At 39.9% G+C, this 21,278-nt stretch overlaps 1 protein-coding gene across 6 annotated transcripts in view; it reads right to left on the reverse strand.

Moving 5' to 3' along the window:
* Positions 1–20,672, reverse strand: part of LOC114753426 (ankyrin repeat and zinc finger domain-containing protein 1) — a 49,445-nt gene extending 28,773 nt beyond the window's left edge. For 3 of the 6 annotated variants that reach the window (XR_003741025.1, XR_003741028.1, XM_028942199.1), the window contains exons 1-3: positions 20,227–20,669; positions 19,432–19,850; positions 65–179 (exon numbers count right to left, since the gene is read on the reverse strand). Coding sequence is in view for 4 of the 6 variants with exons in the window: in XM_028942199.1 (XP_028798032.1) it covers positions 65–179; positions 19,432–19,850; positions 20,227–20,499 (807 nt within the window). In the remaining 2 variants the exon portion in view is untranslated. Of the gene's footprint in view, positions 1–64; positions 180–19,431; positions 19,851–20,226 lie in introns of all 6 variants that reach the window. The other 3 variants (XM_028942149.1, XM_028942329.1, XM_028942395.1) reach the window with 3 other exon arrangements.
* Positions 20,673–21,278: the final 606 nt, after the last annotated feature.

Consider the following 21,278-nt stretch of genomic DNA (forward strand, 5'->3'; position numbering starts at 1 on the left):
AACCATTCACTGACATAGAAATCCACAATTGACATTCAGAACAATATAGCTTTGATTAGAATACCTTCCTTAATGCAAGTTCATTGTGGCGGCGGAGTGAAGCCCCTGCAGAATGGGCAGCCCTACCAGTAGCATCTTTTGTTGACTGTTTTTTCCCTGCCTTAGCCCTCACAACATATCTACACGCACAAAAACTAATATTCATAACCCAAATCCAGTTTCTATATGACCAGAACTACAAATAAAAACTTATCAAGGATAATGTCAAATCAGTAACCAGGCTGGTTCTTAAACAAACAGGCAGCCAAATCAGTAATCAGCCCTCACCCTCATTTGACAACTCAATTACATGGTAGTACAAAAACAATAAGTAATGGAATCACTGCTATGTATGAATTCCGTTTGGCCAAATGAAGGAAAAAAAGGCACAGGAAAGAAAACAGAATGCTGAAACATTTACGAAGATCAGCTAGGGCAGACTCTACAACATGAAGTCTGTACTTACAAGCAACTACAAGGTACATTATTCATCATGACCTGAAATGTTGATGAGTGTTGGTAAGGCCAAATGGTAAGACAAAAATTGGTAATAGCTGGAATGAGATTTGGACGCGACATTGGGCTGGGGTTGATTCTTATCCGATGATATCCACCAATGAAAACAGGGTAGAATGATGTAATTAGTTCAACTATTCAATGTTACAAATTGGGTGCTCACCGAAAACAATGACATGATTGAGACCCTGATTATCTGGACAAAACTGTAGGAAATGTCCTTCCTAACCAATAACAGTGACTAGAAAATGGACTTTAACTAGGTCAAATTAATCATATTTCCAAACAGTCAGTCAATGATTGTTAATTTCTGCTTTTTGGAGCAAGTGTGTGACAGAAAAATATCAAGTTAAGAGGCTTAGAATGTGGTGACACAGGAATACTGGAGCACTGTGAGTGAAACAAGAACAACATTTTAGGCTGAATAAACATAAATTTAAAAGCTTGGAAGTGTGGGCGGAATCAGGAATTGAGTTTGATTTGCCTTCTGCACAAGGCATCTTGCTCAATAAATGAACAGCGGTGCTAATAAAGGAGCATAAATTGAGAAAATATTTAGCACGAGCAGATCTGGAAACACCCCCAAATCTTGCATCATTTCTCTAATTAGTCTCCAAATGAGGTCAAAATCTCAATCAAATCTCCCTTATCTTAGCTCCTGGTTATGTGCAAATGTCAGTCATGATATTATAGATGTTTTGCATTTTAAATTTTTTCCCTCTTCTAGAGCATAGACCAGTGTGTCATATTTTTGGCTCAAGCTTATTTGTGGAGTATGTAAATTCACTCATATATCTTATTTCATATGATCTGAGTACAATTTATAGAGTCCGGATGGGAGAGTGCAATCCGGTTACAATCAATAATAATAATGCAAAGAGATTACAATCAATCAGTAATAATGCAATATCACAAGAAATCAGGAACTTATTCTAGGTAATTAATAGAGTAAATCAAGGGAGAAGATGGGGGAGAGGATCACGGCTTCTAACACTCCCCCTCAAGCTGGAGAGTAAATGTCAACCATTCCCAGCTTGCTCCGAAGCCCTTCAAACTTGACTCTGGCTAATGGCTTGGTCATGATGTCAGCAATCTGATCAGTTGAATGCACATAGTTCAAGTTAATGGTGCCATCTTCGACCTTTTCTTTGATGAAGTGCCGATCAATGTCAACATGTTTTGTTCGGTCGTGATACACAGGATTTTTGGTCATTTCAATGCTGGCTTGATTATCACACCAGAGATTCATAGGTCCTTCATAGGAAATTCTCAATTCCTTTAGGAGTCTAATCACCCACATTCCTTCACATACCCCGTGGGCTACAGCTCTTAGCTCAGCTTCAGCACTGCTCCTTGAGACTACTGTTTGTTTCTTGCTTCGCCAAGTGACTAGGTTTCCCCAAACATAAGTGCAGTATCCTGTGACTGATCTCCTGTTATCCACAGCTCTCCCGTGATCTACATCAGTGTAGACCTCTACGCTCCTTGTATTCCCCTTTCGAAAGAATATTCCTCTTCCAAGATTGAGTTTGAGGTAGGTGAGGATTCTGTATACTGCTTCCATGTGTTCTTCCTGGGGTTGATGCATAAATTGGCTTACCACTCCAACTGCATAGCTAATGTCAGGCCTTGTATGAGTCAAGTAGATCAGTTTACCCACAAGTCTTCTGTACCTTTCTGAGTTAACTGGTGTCCCGTTTGGTTTCACTTCCAGATTGCATGACTCTTCCATAGGAGTCTCACTAGGCTTAGCCCCAAGTATTCCTGTTTCGTGGAGTAAGTCAAGTGTGTACTTTCGTTGAGACACACTTATACCCTTTTTGGATCTAGCAACTTCCATTCCAAGAAAGTACTTCATTTGTCCTAGGTCCTTCACTTGGAATTCCCGAGCCAGGGCTTTCTTGAGATGGGAGATAGAAACCTCATCATTGCCAGTTATGACTATATCATCCACATACACAATTAGGATCGTTACCTTTCCATCACTGTGTTTGACGAAAAGAGTGTGATCAGCTTGTCCTTGAATGTAACCAAACCTTTTGATTGCTTTGGCAAACCTGTCGAACCAAGCTCGTGGAGACTGTTTCAAGCCATACAATGATTTCTTTAATTTGCAAACTGAGTTGGGTGGAGCTATTACTCCATCTGGAATTTCCATGTATACTTCCTCCTCCAAATCTCCATTTAGGAAAGCATTCTTCACGTCTAGCTGATGTAGAGACCAGTCAAGGTTAGCAGCAAGGGATAGGAGTACCTGGATGGTGTTGAATTTTGCCACAGGAGCAAACGTTTCTTGATAATCAATCCCATAGGTTTGAGTGTACCCTTTAGCCACTAATCTTCCTTTGTACTTGTTGATGCTTCCATCAGGATTGAATTTAGGGGTGAAGATCCACCTACAGCCCACTGCTTTCTTGCCCTTAGGAAGTGTGGTAATATCCCACGTGTTGTTTTCCTTCAAGGCTCTTAACTCCTCATATGCAGCATGTTTCCAATTAGGATCTGTCATAGCCTGTTGAAATGTTTCTGGAATCTTCACCTGTGAACTATTCACTACAAAGGTTTGCATTCACGCAGATAAATTGCCATAGGAGACAAATTTTTGAATAGGATGCTGAGTACACGATCTTACCCCCTTTCTGAGTGCAATAGGCCATCCCAGCTCTTCAGGATCCAACTCCGGATTGGAATCATGTTGCTGCCTTGAAATGGAAGGAACCCTACTACCTGATTGAGAACTTGAGTGCTCTGTCACCCCTGCATCAATTTCAGCATTGGTTTCCATTGGGTGAGGAGTGTTTGTGGTGTTTTGGTGTTTTGGAGAAGGTGTAGGACTAGGGTTTGTGATTCCGGTTCGGGGATTTCTTCTTGAGGTGTGGAAGATTCAAGGGGGTTAAGAGGTAGGTTGGAGGTGGTTATAGGTTCAGGTGTAATTAGCCATTCTACTCCACAGTGCTCCCCCTGAATGGGTAATTTGGGGTAGTAAGCGTCATCCTTGTAAAAGACGGTATCTTTGGAGATGATGAGTTTTCTGGTAGTAGGACTATAACACTTATACCCTTTTTGGGTGGAGGAATACCCGAGGAAAATACATTTTTCTGCTCTAGCACCTAGTTTGCCTCCATCATGTTTATGAACAAAGACAACACACCCAAAGATCTTTTGGGGAATGGAATTGATGATAGGTGAGGTGGGGTAAGTCTCGAGGAATTTCTGAATAGGGGTACTGAAATGGAGGATTTTGGAGGCCATGCGATTGATAAGGTAAGCTGCGGTCAGTACAGCATCTCCCCAAAACATATTCGGAACGTTTCTTTCCATCATAATAGCTCGAGTTACTTCCAAAAGATGTCTATTCTTTCGCTCAGCAATTCCATTTTGTTGGGGGTATAGACACATGAGGTTTGGTGATGGATTCCTTCCTGCTTAAGAAATTCCCTAAAGGCTCCACTCACGTATTCTTTGGCATTGTCACTTCTCAAAACTTTGATGGGAGTTTGGAATTGGGTTCTCACAAACGAGCAAAAGTTTTTGAAAATTTGTAAGGCTTCGGATTTCTCTTTCATAAGGTAAACCCATGTGACCCGGTGTGATCATCTATGAATGTGATAAACCACCTTGTGCCTGTTCGGGTGTTGGTTTTGGCAGGTCCCCAAATATTGGTATGGATCATTGTGAACGGGGCAGTAGGTTTGTAAGTATGTTTGGGATAAGAGGCGCGAGTTTGTTTTGCAATTTGGCACGTTTCGCATTGGAAAGGAGAAGAATTTTTATTGAATAAAGTTGGAAACACATGCTTCATATAATCAAAGCTGGGGTGGCCTAATCTTAGATGCCACAACATTACATTTTTATTCTGAGAATTGGAGCTAACCATAGCTTTCTTTGCTCCTGCTATCTTCATATCCTTTCCTTCAAAGTAGTACAGTCCATCCCATTCTTTAGCAGTCAAAATCTTCCTCCCCGAGGTCAAATCCTTAAAAACACATTTAACATCATCAAAGATCACCCGACATACGTCCCCTTTAGTTAATTTGCTCACAGAAATAAGATTGCAAGTAAGAGCAGGGACAAACAAAACATTATGGATTTCCAGATCTTCAGATAGAGCCACAATGCCAACACCCTCAACTTTCGTATATAGTCCAGTTGCTACTTTTATCCTAAGGTTCTCATGGCAATATTTGAGGGATTTGAAGAAGGACTTATTACCAGTCATGTGATCGGTAGCACCGGAGTCAATAATCCAAGTCTCATCACTAGTTACCATTGCATTAAGGGCTATAATGGAGTTACCTGACTGTATCAAGTTCACGTTGGGAACAGATTTTGACTTGTTTTGTTTTTCAAGTATCTTACGAAGCATTTGAAGCTCTTCTCTGGTCAACTGGTCTCCATCGTCACCTCTTTCGATGAGGTGTGGTGGCTCTTTCTATCTTCTCGTTTCTTCCCTTGGGTTGGTTTTCATGTAGTTTCCAACATTCATCTCTGGTGTGCCCTCTCTTGTTACAATGATTGCACCACTTGTTCTCTCTTCTCAGGCCCCTCTGATGTTTGTCCTCGTCACCAATGCCCTCTCCTAGGGTCAGATTACCTTGGGTGAGGTGTCTTCGGCTTTCTTCGAACTTAACCATACTGAAGACTTCAAATAGGGATGGCAGAGGTTTCAGTCCCATAATTCTCCCCCTCACTTCTTCAAACACATCATTCAAGCCCAACAAAAATTCATATGTTCGTCCCTTTTCCACCAACTGTCTGTAGTAATTAGCATCATCTATATCCTTCCAAGGATGTACTTCAAAGAGATCCAATTGCTGCCATATCTTTGTCAGAGTACTATAGTATTGTGTTACAGTTAAGTTGCCTTGCTTCAGATCTTTGAGTTGCCTCTTGAGATCTAATAAGGCTGCAGTGTTGTCGAGGGTAGAGTAGGTCCGCTTAGCAGCATCCCAAATTTCCTTGGCTATGCTTGCAAGAAGGTATCCTTCACTGATTTCGAGGGTCATTGAATTGCACAACCAAGACATCACCTGATTATTTTCAGCAAACCAGGTGTCAAATTTGGGGTCATTATGTGAAGGTTGTTGTGCTTCTCCATTGATATACTTCTCCTTACGCTTCCCACGCAGATACATTAAGACACTTTGAGACCATTGGAAATAGTTGCTACCATTAAGTTTGTGAGATACCCCCATAGCTTGAGGTTCAGAGGCTATTGTCAAGTCTGATTCTGCAGTGGAGTTTTTAGAAGGAGTAGCTTGAGTATTAGAAGATGTAACGGACATGAGGGCCCTTGGAATATTGCGAACAGATCCAAAAAGTGGTGGAAATTCTAGGTCATCCATTTTCTGGGTCTCTGGAAGATACTGGAGGTCTCTGGCAGCGGCGCGTGGGCTTCACGCGTCGGAACAGTGACAGGGCGTGGCGACGCGTGGACTTCACGCGCAGTGCTTGTGTCGGCGCGTGAGAGTCACGCGCAGCTCCGTTCGACGTCGGCTTCTGGGGACTGGCCGATCAGGGGACGCCGGTGAGGACTGGAGGGGTGGTGTCATCCACGCAGCTCTTCTTGCATCAGTTTGAGGACGCCTCACTCTCTCTCTCCCCGCGCTGTCTCTCTCTCTCTGGCTCACAACAGACGTTTACGGAGCTTTTCTGGGTTCAGACCGAACCCAGTGCTCTGATACCATATTTGTGGAGTATGTAAATTCACTCATATATCTTATTTCATATGATCTGAGTACAATTTATAGAGTCCGGATGGGAGAGTGCAATCCGGTTACAATCAATAATAATAATGCAAAGAGATTACAATCAATCAGTAATAATGCAATATCACAAGAAATCAGGAACTTATTCTAGGTAATTAATAGAGTAAATCAAGGGAGAAGATGGGGGAGAGGATCACGGCTTCTAAAAGCTTTCTATTTAAATCTAGCCTATGCTTGTCTTTCTTTGCACAATTCACAAAACTCTCTCGTTATTGAAAAGCTCTAGTATATTTCAAGTGGCATCAATGCTACAAAATGGACATCTTGGAGTTTTGACACTTTCCATTCAGGTGAAAGAATATACAGTTGTTAGGTTCGAATCTTTTCATGCCCCTAAGACTGCAAAGGGTGACTTGCAATGAAGCTGAAAAGGAGAAACTTTCATTCAGAAAAAGCGAATCCCCTTGTAGAATTAATCATGACTTTCAGCATGCCAAACGGCATTATGTAATCAGAGCCTAAGTGAATACCAATCAAATATTATTATTCAAAAACTTTCATGGTATCAGAGCAATTCTAAAGCCCAGGAAAGAGTTGTTCTTTGCAAAGGGTAAACTAGAGAAATTGAACTATTCACTGATGCTAACTGAGCAAGATCAAAGAGAGATAGAAGATCTACTACCGGCTACTGCTCTTATGTGTGAGGAGGAAACTTAGTTACCTGAAGAGTAAAAACAACCAATGGTATCAACAAGGTCAGCCAAAAAATATAGGACCTTGGCCCTAGGTGTTTGAAGTGGATATGGCTTGTGAGGCTCTTAAGGGAACTTGAAATTGAGGTTAATGCTCCAATAAAAGTTTCGGGTGATAATGTGCCAGCAATCAAGATTGCTAATAATCCAGTGCATCATGATCGCACAAAACACATGGAAATAGATCCTTACTTCATAAAAGAAAAAATAGACAGGCAAGTGATTGATCTAGCTTACATTCCCTCAAGAAATCAGATTGCAAATGTGATGACAAAGTCTCTAACTCAACAGAAATTTGAAGGTCTCAGAAATAAGCTGGGAATGATTAACATCTATTCGTCAGCTTGAAGGAGAGTGTGGGAAAGTAGGCATGCTGCTTAGGGGCCCAATACCAAATGCTTGACAAATTTCCTAAGTTTATTAAAGAGAACATTTTCTAATAAAAGAAATGGTCAGATTAGAGGAAAATTTGGTCATTATAAGTGTTCATGTTTTTAGGAGGAATAGGAGATCTGTATTAATTAGGAGGAATAGGACCAGATCTGTATTAATTGGGTTGATTCGACATCACATTAATCTTTATTATCTCACTCCTTTATTAAATATGGGCATATATGACAAAAAAATCCAATGCTCATTTAAACTAAGCAACGCCTTATACAAATGACCAAGAATACTTATCAGTTGCTGCCATTATAAGTATAGGGGAAGTAAGAGCAAAAATGTAATTCAACAATCACCAAAACCAACCTTTTGACCCAAGTCAGGTCTGAAACACCCTATGGAATGCTAGCTCTGTGCTCTACTCAAAAAGGGTAAGAATCTAAGGTCAATGAAATTTAGTGAGCAGAAAATAGTCTACTTTTGTCTATTATTCATTGGAATGTTGTGTGGCAGTACATATATAGAGAGAGAATTAGGGTTTAAACACAGACCCTATCTCAGCAAATTATTACAATCTAATCAAATCCCTGAACTTAATTCAGATATACGAAAATCATGGAAAGATAGAATCGAATTCAAAATTCAAAACTAACATTAATAACAAAGATTGCATATAAACTATCTAACTTAAATGGCTGGGCCTAGATTCTTATAGTGACTTCCAACACTCCCCTTTCAAGCTAGAGAATAGGTATCCATCATTCCCAGCTTGCTTGTAAGATCTTCAAACTTTGGCCCAACCCTATAGGTTTGGTTAGAATATCTGCCAACTAATGTTTTGAAGGCACATAGATTACTTCAAAAATTTTTCCTTCAATCTTTTCATTTATAAAATGGCGATCAATTTCAACAAAACTTCAATCCCCTGTTAGCCTCCTTTTTAAAATAGAGACCTTTCCCAAGTGAGGATTTGAGGTACCTGAGTATTCTGAACACTACCGCTATATGCTCTTCATTGGGTTGGCTAGAGAACTAGCTTACAACACTGACTGCATGAGCAATGTCAGGTCTAGTATGTGTGAGATAGATTAGCTTGCCAATTAACCTTTGATATCGTTCTCTGTCAACCAACGGACTATTTTTATTCAAGCCCAGCTTTCTATTTAGTTCCATTGGAGTACTGCATGGCCTACGTCCTAACATTCCTGTCTCATGCAATAAATCAAGTGTATACTTTCTCTGTGATACAACAATTCCAGTTCTAGATCTGGCCACTTCCATCCTAAGGAAGTATCGCAAGTCTCCTAGATCTTTCACTTCAAACTCAGTTGTGAAAAACCCTTTTAATTTCTCAATTTCACCATCATCATTTCCAGTAAGGATAATGTCATCAACACAGACAATTAAGATAGATATTTTCTCCTCACTATGTTTAATAAAGATTAATAAAGAGTGTATGATCTGATTGACCTTGAGAGTAACCATACCTTTTAACTACCTGTGAGAATCTTTCAAACCATGCTCTTGGTGATTGCTTCAAGCCATACAAGGATTTCTTAAGCTTGCATACCTTTCCTCTAGTCTGCTCATTCCGAAAACCAGGAGGGATTTCCATATATACCTCCTCCTCAAGATTGCCATTTAGAAAGGCATTCTTGACATCCAATTGGTGTAGACCCCAATCTAGGTTAGCTGCTAGGGAGCGTAGTATATTGATAGTATTGAATTTGGCAATCGGAGCAAATGTCTCCTGATAGTCAATGCCGTAGGTTTGGGTGAATCCCCTTGCCACCAGTCTCGCTTTATGTTTATTAAGGCTTCCATCAGGGTTGTATTTATTTGTGAGTACCCACTTACAGCTTACAGTAGTCTTTTCTTTTGGTAGTCTTGTTAGCTCCCATGTTCCATTCTTCTTTAGGGCTTCCATTTCTTCATGAACTGCTTTGCTCCATGCTGGGATTTTCAAGGCTTCATGAACATCCCTTGGGATCCTTTCCATTGATACATTAGCTGTAAAAGCCTTCATGGTAGGAGACAATTTTTCACGAGACAAAATTAGCAATAGGATGCTTACTGCAGGACCTCACCCCTTTTCTTAGCGCCATTGGCCACCACAGATCACCTTCTTGAGGATTTGAGGCTAGGAGAGATGATTGGTGTGATGTGAGTTGTCCGGTTCCCCTTGCTAGTTGCTCAATCTCCTACTAGGCTGGCTGTTGTGGCTGTTCTGGTTCTGTTTTAGCATGCTGTTCAGTTTCCAAATGTTCCTCACTGATCCTTTCTTGTCCCATAGATTATTCAGGTGGCTGTTTGGGGTTTGTTTGGTCTGTTTCAGGTTCGGCCAATGGCTGGAAGTAGAAGGGCTGGATGTATGTGTTTGTATCTTGTAGGTTTAAGGGTGTAGATTGGATGGTGTCATCAAAAATAGGCCATTCATAGCTCTCTCTCCCCCCCTGAATGGGCATTTTTGGATAATATGGTTGGTGTTCAACAAAAGACACATCATAGGAAACCAAGTACCTTCGGCTAGGAGGATGGTAACACTTGTACCCTTTTTGTGTGTGTGAATACCCAACAAACATGCACTTGGTGGCTCTTGCCTCTAGTTTTGATATGTTGTGATTATGGACAAAGGCAGTACATCCAAACACTTTAAGTGGTAGAGAGTTTGAAAGGCTGTTGGAAGGATAGGTTTCAAGGAGAACTTGGTGTGGTGTTCGGAATTGAAGGATTTTGGAAGGTGTGCGATTTATGAGGCAGATTGAGGTTAACACAGCATCCCCCCAGAATTGACTAGATGCATTTGAGGCTATTAGGAGTGATCTGGTTATGTTGAGTTTTTGTCTATTTTTCCTCTTGGAAACCCCATTCTGTTGACGTGTGTGAGGGCAAGAGCTTTCGTGGTAAACTCCATGAGTGTTCAAGAACTCTTTCAAGGTTGTGTTGAAATATTCTCAGCCATTATCAGTTCGAAGGGTTTTTATTTTTGTTTGAAACTGATTTTCAATGTGTATAAAAGGTTTTAAAGACTGTGGGAACTTCAGATTTTTCTTTGAGGAGATATACCCATGTGAGTCGTGTGTGATCGTCAATAAAGATGACAAACCATCATGCACCATTTGTGCTGGGAATTTTGGATGGCCCCCAAACATCACCATGGATAAGTTGGAAAGGATGGGTTGGCTTATAAGGACGAGAAGAATAGGTGTTTTTTGTGTGTTTGGCCAAAGAACAAATTTCACAATTAAAATGAGATAAATATTTATTAGAAAACTGAGGATACAATCTCTTGAAGTACTCAATACTTGGATGACCAGAAGAAAAATGTAACAACTTTATTTCATTTGAAACAGAATCAGACACTAATTGGCTTGATAAGGCACTAGTAGCAGATGCCCTTAGTTTTTCAACAGCATTCTCCCGACAGTAGTATAGGTCTCCATCCTTCTCACACCAACCAATCATCACTCCTGACCTCACCTCCTGAAATACACAATCACGTGATCCAAAATTAGCATTACAAGAATTTTGTGTGGTAAGTTTACCAACTGAAATTAAGCTGCAAGCTAGCTTAGGAACATAAAGTACATCCTGCAGAACAATATTTTCAGATAAATAACTGTTCCAATTTAGCTACATCAACATGAGATGAATCAGCAATTCTAACAACCCACTTCTCTTGACATGGTCGAATATTATGAAATAGAGGATGACCAGAATTGTAATCAACTTTATTTCATTTGAAACAAGGCACTAGGCTTGAAAGCACTAGTAGCAGATAGTTTTTCAACCTTCTCCCGACAGTAGTATAGGTCTCCATCCTTCTCACACCAACCAATCATCACTCCTGACCTCACCTCCTGAAATACACAATCACGTGATCCAAAATTAGCATTACAAGAATTTTGTGTGGTAAGTTTACCAACTGAAATTAAGCTGCAAGCTAGCTTAGGAACATAAAGTACATCCTGCAGAACAATATTTTCAGATAAAATAACTGTTCCAATTTTAGCTACATCAACATGAGATGAATCAGCAATTCTAACAACCCACTTCTCTTGACATGGTCGAATATTATGAAATAGAGAAATCTCTCCAGTCATATATGGTCTGTGGCTCCTGAATCAACTATCCATGTTTTTGAGTCAAGTCGCACTGAGGGGAAAGCAACTAAGATAATACCTGTTTTGGTTGCTACTAAACCAATGGCAGTGCTCACTTTAGGTGGTTTTTCATTGAGTTCATCTATATCTGATTTTTGCTCCCCCTCTACTGCATAACCATGACTTTCTTGCTTTCCCTTCTGCTTATCTTGAGGGCGGCCATGGATCTTCCAGCATGTCTCTAGGGTATGACCCTTCCTATTGCAATGATCACAGAAGAGTCTACTCTTGCCTTCACTCTGGGCAGCAATTGCCACTGGTTCACTAGAATTCACGCTTGGAGGGTTAATGGTCACCTTCTTTCTGCTTTCTTCTCTCTTCACCATTAAAAAAATTTCTCTAAGGGAAGGCAAAGGTGATAGATTCAAGATTCTGCTTCTAACCTCCTCGAATTCTTGGTTTAGGCCAAGGAGGAATTTATATATTCTTTCTATTTCAATCCACTTTCGAAAGATGATTATATCTGCATTGCACTTGAGAGCAATTGTATCATAAAGATCAATTTGTTGCCATAATTGAGTCAAAGTATTATAATATACTGTGACTGTCATACTCCCCTGTTTTATCATGTGAAGCTTTCCTTTAATCTCAAACAATACAGCAGTATTGGAAGCTGAGAAGTATAGTTCACGAGCGGCCTCCCAAATCTCTCGAGCAGTCTCATAGAGCATGAAATTTTTACCAATGTCTAGCATCATTGAGTTGATCAGCCATGACATAACTTGATTATTCTCGGCTCTCCAATTGACGTACTTGGCATCAGTTACAGCAGGACAAGGTGATTCACCATTGATATAATCCTCCTTTCCACGTCCACGAATAAACATGAGGAAGGAGAGGGACCATTGAAGGTAGTTCTCTCCATCTAACTTGGGTGTTGTAATCAGATTGGCTAGGTCTTGCGATTGGGATCGTAAGTGTGCAATTCGATGCTTGTTTTATTCATCTTTCATGAAAACAGAGAGCTACATATATATAGGCATGCACCCTGTTTGACCGAATCACTCATAGGATACAGAATCAATGAAAAATAAAATAAAATCTCCTAGAATCAGGGAACTAAAAACTCCTGCCGCCTATTTTCTAATTTCCTTAAGTATATAAACCTAAACCTAATTAGGTTAATTTGGGCCAAGGCCCATATCTGCGCTAACACTCCCCCTCAAGCTGGTAAGTAAATATCCTTCATTCCCAGCTTGCTTCTGAGCTCATCAAACTGGGGCCTTGGTAATGCTTTGGTGAAGAAATCTGCTACTTGTTTGTGTGATGGAACATGTGAAAGATCAATTATTTTTGCATCCACCTTTTCTTTGATGAAGTGCTTGTCTATATCCACATGTTTTGTCCTTTCATGATGAATAGGGTTCCTGACCATCCCAATAGCTGACATACTATCGCATCTTAGCCTGATTGGACTACTAGGCACAAGTTGTAGCTCCTTCAACACTCTGAGTAGCCATAGTCCTTCACAGACTCCGTGAGCAAGTGCATGAAGTTCTGACTCAGCACTACTCCTAGATACCACCGATTGTTTCTTGCTTCTCCATGTTACAAGATTTCCCCAAATCATAGTGCACTAGCCTGAAGTTGATCTTCTATCAGGGAGAAAACCTCCATAGTCTGCATCATATATACTTCTATTTCTCTGGAACTCCCTTTAGCAAAGTAGAGTCCCCTTCCTGGTGTCATTTTTAAGTAGTGTAGAATCCTGTAAACAGCATCCATATGTTCCTCAAGTGGCTCATTTGAGAAGCGACTCACCACTCCCACGGCATAACTTATGTCTGGGCGTGTATGAGATAAATAGAGCAGTTTTCCCACTAACTTCTTATATCTCTCTGCATCCACCGGCACAGGTTCCTTTTTTGATTTCTTTTCTGAACATTCTTTCCCTTCTTCTGAGTTCATTTCTTCCTCTTCTTTATTGTCTAATTTGCATCCTGGCTCCATTGGCGTGTCTGCTGGTTTGGCACCCAACATACCAGTCTCCTTTAGTAAATCAAGGGTATATTTTCGCTGAGAGACAACTATGCCTTCCTTGGATCTAGCAATTTCCATTCCAAGGAAATATCTGAGACTTCCAAGGTCTTTTACTTCAAACTCCTTTTCTAAGGATTTCTTCAGTCTGTTTATCTCAAACAAGTCATCACCGGTTAAAATGATATCATCTACATACACTATGAGAATCGCTTTTCTTCTACCAGAATGTCTGACAAATAGAGTATGATCTGATTGGCATTGGTTATACCCTAATTTCTTTACAGCAGTTGTAAATTTCTCAAACCAAGCTCAAGGTGACTGTTTAAGACCATAGAGAGATTTATATAGTCTGCAAGCCATACCTGGAGAGTTGTACTCTGCTACTCCTTGTGGAATATTCATAAATACTTCTTCTTCCAAATCACCATTAAGAAACGCGTTTTTAACATCTAGTTGATGCAGGGGCCAGTCAAGGTTGGCTGCTAGAGATAGCAAGACTCTAAGTGTATTGAGTTTAGCTACCGGTGCAAAAGTTTCCTGGTAATCAATGCCATAGGTCTGTGAGTACCCTTTAGCAACAAGTCGGGCTTTGTATTTGTTAATGGAGCCATCTGGATTATACTTCTTTGTAAACACCCACTTACAGCCTACGGGCTTCTTGTTCTTTGGCAATTGCGTGATCTTCCAAGTTTGATTTTGTGTTAAAGCCCTCAATTCTTCTTCAATAGCTTCCTTCCACTTGGGATCTAGGATTGCTTGTTGAAAGCTACTAGGCAATTTTTCATCTGCCAGATTAGTAACAAGGCACTGGATGGAAGAAGATAGCCGATCATAGGACACAAAATTGCTGATTGGATGTCGGGTACAGGTCCTTACCCCTTTTCTCAAGGCAATAGGCCACCCAAGGTCGTTTGGACCTAAAGTAGGAATTGAGTTTTGGCGGTGCTCGATGCTAGAGGAGTCTTGAGTTGCTTCGGTTCTATTGTCCTAAGTGGACTGCTCATAGACTGCATCAGTGTCGGCATTATATATTTCCAACTCACCACACTCTGCATCTGTATCACCTGTTGCTGTGTTGTTCTGCCTGCTGTCCAGATTAGAATGAGTTTTCAGGGAGTTCTGGTGGTGGTTCTGGTGTAGGTTGAGGTTGTGATGGTGAGGTGGTGAAAATAGGGGTAGTAGAAGTAGGAGTGGTTGATATAGTATTTTTTTTGCGCTGAAGAAACTCCCATTCCTCACTACTCTCCCCCTGAATGGGTGTTTTTGGATAATAACTGTGGTTTTCATCAAAAGTCACATTCATGGTCACAAAGTATTTCTTTAAGGGAGGAAAATAACACTTGTAGCCCTTTTGGGTGGATGAATATCCGAGAAAGATACACTTGAAGGCTCTAGGGTCTAATTTACTGCCATTATCGTTGTGAACATAAGCAATGCACCCAAAAATTTTAGGTGAAATCTGACTGTGAAGGTAGGAATTTGGATGGGTTTTAGCTAGGGTTTGGAGAGGTGTATCAAAATTCAGTGTTTTGGAAGGTAAACGGTTTATTAAGTGTGCAGCAGTGAGTATGGCTTCCCCCCAGTAGTATTTTGGAACACTGTGTTAGCATGATGGATCTGGTTACCTCAAGAAGGTGACGGTTTTTCCTTTCGGCTGTGCCCTTTTGTTGTGGGGAATTCACACAGCTCGTTTGATGAACAATCCCATGTTGTTTGAGGTAGGTTTGTAGATATGTTCCCATATATTCTCTCCCATTATCACTCCGAAGGATTTGAATAGAGGTATGGAACTGGTTTAAGATCAGTTTGTGAAAATTTATTAATTTTTCAGGTAACTCAGATTTATCTTTCATTAGAAACACCCAGGTTAAGCGTGTGTGATCATCAATGAACGTGACAAACCATTTAGCATGTGTTAGAGAGGGAGTTCGAGTGGGACCCCAAATGTCACTGTGAATGAAGGAAAAAGGTTGAGTAAATTGATGAGAGTGGGGTGTGTAGACACCTTTAGTATGCTTAGACAATTGGCAAACTTCACAGGATAGATATGAAAAATTTTTATTCAAAGAATCAGGTAACAATCTGGACATATACTTTGGACTAGGATGTCCTAACCTATAATGCCATAATAACACTTCTTTATCAGTAAAATTAGAAGAAAGACATTTTTCAGCAGCAAAACTGGAAGCACTTGGTTGAATCCACGGTTGTTGAGCATCCACACAGTACAATCCCTCTAGCATCCTAGCTTTGCCAATCGTCTTCTCCGACTCCAAGTCCTGAAACAAACATTGAGTAGCGAAAAAATCAACATGACAGTGTTAAAATCTGGTAGCTTTACTCACAGATATCAAGCTACACTTTAAATCTAGTGCATATAAAACGGTCTTGAGAATTAGGCTTTCAAAGAGACATGTTTCACCGATACCATGAACCTTTAAAAATTTTCCATCAACTACCTTTATAAACATTGGGAATGTGCACGGTTTTAGGTTTTGAATCAGCTTTGGATTTCCGGTCATATGGTCTGTGGCGCCAGAGTCAACTATCCACATATTCTCATGGTGAATATTAGCTTTTAGGGCAAGAATGACATTACCTGTGTAGGCTATATTACCGGAGGCAACTAGTTGCTCCTTAGTCTCATATTTTTCTAAGATTCTTCGGAGACATTCAACTTCCTCAGTACTGAGTTTATTACCATAATCAGAGTTGCTTTTAGCTGTGTTGACCCGTGAGTCACTTTTCCCTCTGCCTCTGTTTGCTGGTTTCCCATGAAGCTTCCAGCACACCTCTTTGGTATGTCCTAATTTTTGACAGTGATCACACCATCTGTTACTTTTCCTCCCTTTTCCATCATTTGACTGGCTACCCTTAGTATACATAGCACTAGAGTCAGACACCAACTGTTGTGGTTGTACAGAGGCAGTAAGTTTTCGCCTGCTCTCTTCTTGTTTCACCATGAAGAATACTTCTCGTAGGGAAGGAAGCTTTTCAAAGCTCATAATGCGTCCCCTGATTTCATCAAAAAACAGGATTCAGACTCAGCAAAAACTTGTAAATCCTTTTCTCCTCCTTGATTTTGGCATAGAGCTAGGCATCAGTAGAACAAGCCCATTCATACATGTCATACAGATCCAGTTGTTGCCATAATATCACCAGATTCGTCCAAAATTCTGTAACAGTTAAAGTGCCCTGTTTTAGTTTATCCAAGGCCGCCTCAATCTCCATGATCGCAGCACAATTATTGAGGGAGGCAAACATATCTCGTGCGGCCTCCCAAACTTCCTGTGCAAACTTGAATAGGGAGAAGCTTGCACTTATGTCTGTGGTCATTGAGTTTACAAGCCATGACTGAATCATTGAATCCTCTGTTTCCCATTTTGCAAGCTTCGGGTCAGAGGACGGAGGTCGTTTCTCGATGCCGGTGAGATAGCCCAGCTTCCCTTTTCCAGTCACGAACAGACGGACGCCCGCAGCCCATTGGAGATAATTCTGGCCATTCAGTCGATGAATGGTGATTGACGAGGAGGTAGCATCATTCGGCACTTGGTGGCCTGAACCCTGATCACTCGACGTTGTAGAGGCATTCAAGGCCGAGGAGTTCATGCCACCTTGACCGTCATTATCCAGTCCGAATCCAAACCGGATCATGGTAGCTCTGATACCATGTGCAATTCAATGCTCGTTTTATTCATCTTTCATGAAAACAGAGAGGTACATATATATAGGCATGCGCCCTGTTTGACCGAATCACTCATAGGATACAGAATCAATGAAAAATAAAATAAAATCTCCTAGAATCAGGGAACTAAAAACTCCTGCCGCCTATCTTCTAATTTCCTTAAGTAAATAAACCTAAACCTAATTAGGTTAATTTGGGCCAAGGCCCATATCAGCGCTAACAGTAAGTTAGGGTTGGGACTTGCTTCAGAAAAGGCGCTGGCCTCTCTTTCTGTGTTTAAAGCCTGGAACCTGCCGAATTTGAGATTTTCGGCAGCCATGGCTCTGATACCATGAAATTTAGTGAGCAGAAAATAGTCTACTTTTCTTATTATTCATTGAAATGTTCTGGCAGTACATATATAGAGAGAATTAAGGTTTAAACACATACCCTATCTCAGCTAATTATTACAATCTAATCAAATCCCTGAACTTAATTCAGATATGCGAAAATCATGGAAAGATAGAATCTGAATTCAAAATTCAAAACTAACATTAAATAACAAAGATTGCATATAAACTATCTAACTTAAGTGGGCTTGGGCCTAGCTTCTTATAGTGACTTCCAACAGTCAACTCTCTAGTCATTCGAAAGTAGCTTCCCATTTTCATGTATCTTCCTTGCTTTCCTTTGAGAGGTGCGGGCAGCAAAAGTAACTATCACATTCAGCAGTTTTTCCTTATACAAGATAGTTTGTTCAATGTTGGTCTAGAAAATATATAAAGCGCATCACCTTCTAGGTACATAGCCACAATCTCGTAATTTAATTCTTCACAGTTTTGGTAGTAGATAAGACAAGTTTTTGCTTTTAAAATCCAACTTCAAAGATCTTCAATTCTTATCCTATGAACAGTGAGATTTCTCTATATCACAATCCGAAACTGGTTTCTGCTATTATTGAATTTTTTCCAATATTACGTGTATTGGCTTTTGGGCCAGCTACTTCAGCAGATAAAACAGCAAATGTTTCAAATTGGGTAGCAAAAGATTATAGTGCTACGAAATTAAGTATAGCTTCAGGTTAATAGGTGGGTTGGCAGAATCATGACAGGAATTAGTTATTTTGGTGGTGATCATGATGGATCAACAGGCTTTATCGGTTCCATAAGGGCAAGTGAACATAATGAAATGATGGCTAGGAAGAGCAAGGAAAGTAAATTGATGGGCCCATAACTAATGGGCCAAGTGCGTCACTAACATAACGGCCATAAGGTGCAGAAGAGAGGAGAAGGGGGTGGTGGTGAAATGCATTTTGTGAAGGAGGGTTTACTGAGGGTTAAGCAATCAACGAGTGACTACAATTGGGAGAGCCTAGCCTCTAGAACAGCTAAGCAACTTATGTGCGTGAGCATGTGTTTGTTCATGTGGTTTGACTCATTTCCACTATTTTCAGCATCTTAGGTCATACTCCGGCAGTTTTTATTATCATTTGGATGTAAGAACTGAGAACTCAGATATTTACAAATACGATATAATTAAACTTTGTAACCTAATCCATTCATTTACATAATTTGTATGTTGACAATCGATCTCCCAGATATGCTGATAGAAAAATAACTTCAAAAGTCCAAATCAAGCAAAGTCCTAAAGATCTATTTATACTAGAAATCAATCAAAATAACAAAAACACAACCATGAATGCTAAAAGCTAAGAAGACATGGAGAAGGCTGAACTGCAATAGTGCAGAGTGGAAGTTTCCATATTGGGCCATAGACCACGAATCAGTCAATTTACAATCATGGACTATAACTAACGTTGACTTCCAAAGATTTCTCTTTCTTTCTCAAGGGATAGCATAGCACTCCTATGTGACTTTCTAAAATAAGAATGCAGATGTGGTATTGTGTCACAAACAATAAATGGCACACACAACTGGTTACTACTAACTGATCAAACTCCTAGCGTATCTTCACACACTAATGCACAATGGCATACTGAGTTCACATTCAGACAAACTTACCAATCATAATCAAGTCAGGCAAAAGCTTAGTTTTGATAACTACAATACACAAGTCCTTGTGCATGGTTGTATGATAGCGTATGCACTCACATATACACAGATAATATTTGCCCCACAAACTGCCTCAAGGAAGTATAGACCAGAAATTGTAATTATATTTCCATGCCATCCAATATCAAGAGACATGTGTGCTAAATTTCTAACCTGTGGAATGTCTTGTGAGCCACAAGCTCATCACCATCAAACACACAACCTGCAAAGTGCCCACCAGATGCAAGCAGCACAATTCTCAAGCGAGATTTATTCCTGGGCTCAAGAGTCAAGGACTTCAACCTCTCAATCACTTCGTTCTCATTCAGTATATTGTCACCCATGTTCATTACTAAGCACTTCCAAATAGAAACTCTTTCCCCTGTCGGAAGGCAGATAATTAACTTCTGCCTAAAACTTTCACTTAATTTGTCACGAACATTTTGTCTCCGAGTTTCAATATCATCATCACCATCATCATCATCTTCTGATCCTGATATACTCGAAACATCATAGTCTTTAATAGAATCAGATGTCAACAGCCCAAAATCTTCTTCCTTAACAATACTCTTTCCAGCCATTGTCAACTTCACCTATGATCAATATTCAATGCAGCCAAACACAGACATTAAATGAGAATTAAATGGCAAGAGAAAAACTACCGTCGTCTTTTAACAAAAATTAGAGATAATTTTTTTCCCACAAATAAGGGCAACTTTACCACTTTGAAGTAACAAATACCTATCAAGCTCCCAAAACAAACATATAGAACCCAATTGCAAATCCCCACAACAATCAATAAATTTTGAATTATGTTCTTCAAGGGGGAAATATGTAGATTTGTATTTAAAAAAAAAAACACGAAATGTAGGTTTTACCAAAACAAATTATCGGGAAGAGGATTCTGGAAGTAAATACTGATAATTAAAATTTTCGAAAATAAAATAACGCAATGAGAATCACTCTTACATTGAAACGATGAACATCCGATTTGAAATGCAAACGCTGGTCTTGAAGGGAGTCAAATTGAGCCTTGCAAGTATTGCAAGTCCATCTGGGCACTGAAAAAACGACGTCTTGGAAGCCATCAGCGTCCTTCTCAATAGGGTCAACGGTTTCGTGAACTGAGTTGTAGCAATTCTGAAGATTGTCGGAAGCGGACAATCGAGGGGAAGCAAGGAGGCGACAGGAGTGAAAAAATTCAGGCTGGAGTTCGAATATAGAACGGTGTCGCTTCGCCATGGAATTCGCGGCCGTCGACCTTGGTTCACTCTGAGCAGGAAGATCATCTGCCGCCGAAAGCAGTCTGACGCAAGTTCGAGCGGCGTGTAGAAGTTATACCGAACCTTTGGATATGAAACGCCAGTTCGCAAGGGAATGGCCACACTGAATGGAATGAATGAATGATTAGAGGCTTTTTGACGGGGACCCCGTAAACATATAATAAGAAGACGCTGCACTTTGAAGAAATACTACACCTGAAGTTGTTCATGCGCTGAGCGAGTTCAAGAACACAAAGAAATCGTTCTTGTTAGGGGTCGTTTACATCGGCTATTGAAAAAGTAACTTATTATCAATTTGATTTATAGAAGAATAAAATTGAGTAAAAAGTAAATTAAATAAGTTGAATTATATTTGTATTGAATTTCAGAAAAATTAGTTTGCAAATAAGGATGGAAACAAGACAGGCTAGACTTTACTCTTAACAGGCCAAGCCTGTTTTGTAGCCTATTAGCCTGAACCTGGCCTGTAGCTTATTACAGGCTTATTTTTCAACCTGAACTTGACCTATATAAAAACCTGGCTTGATTTGAAACCTGTTAAAAACTTGTATTTTTAAAAAATTCAAATTACAATTATATTTTTTTTTTTAAAAAGCTAAGATTAAAAAAAAAGCGTACATAATAATTAGTTTTTTAGTCTTGTCTTTTATTTAAATTTTAGTATTATAAGTACTATTTTAAATCTTAATTACAATTTATAAGGATATTATTAAAAAATAGTTGTAATTATATGTTAAA

This window comes from Neltuma alba, unplaced genomic scaffold, assembly GCF_004799145.2.
Source record: "Neltuma alba isolate B1F8T4 unplaced genomic scaffold, ASM479914v2 tig00000174_pilon, whole genome shotgun sequence".
In the NCBI taxonomy this organism is placed as follows: Eukaryota; Viridiplantae; Streptophyta; class Magnoliopsida; order Fabales; family Fabaceae; genus Neltuma; species Neltuma alba.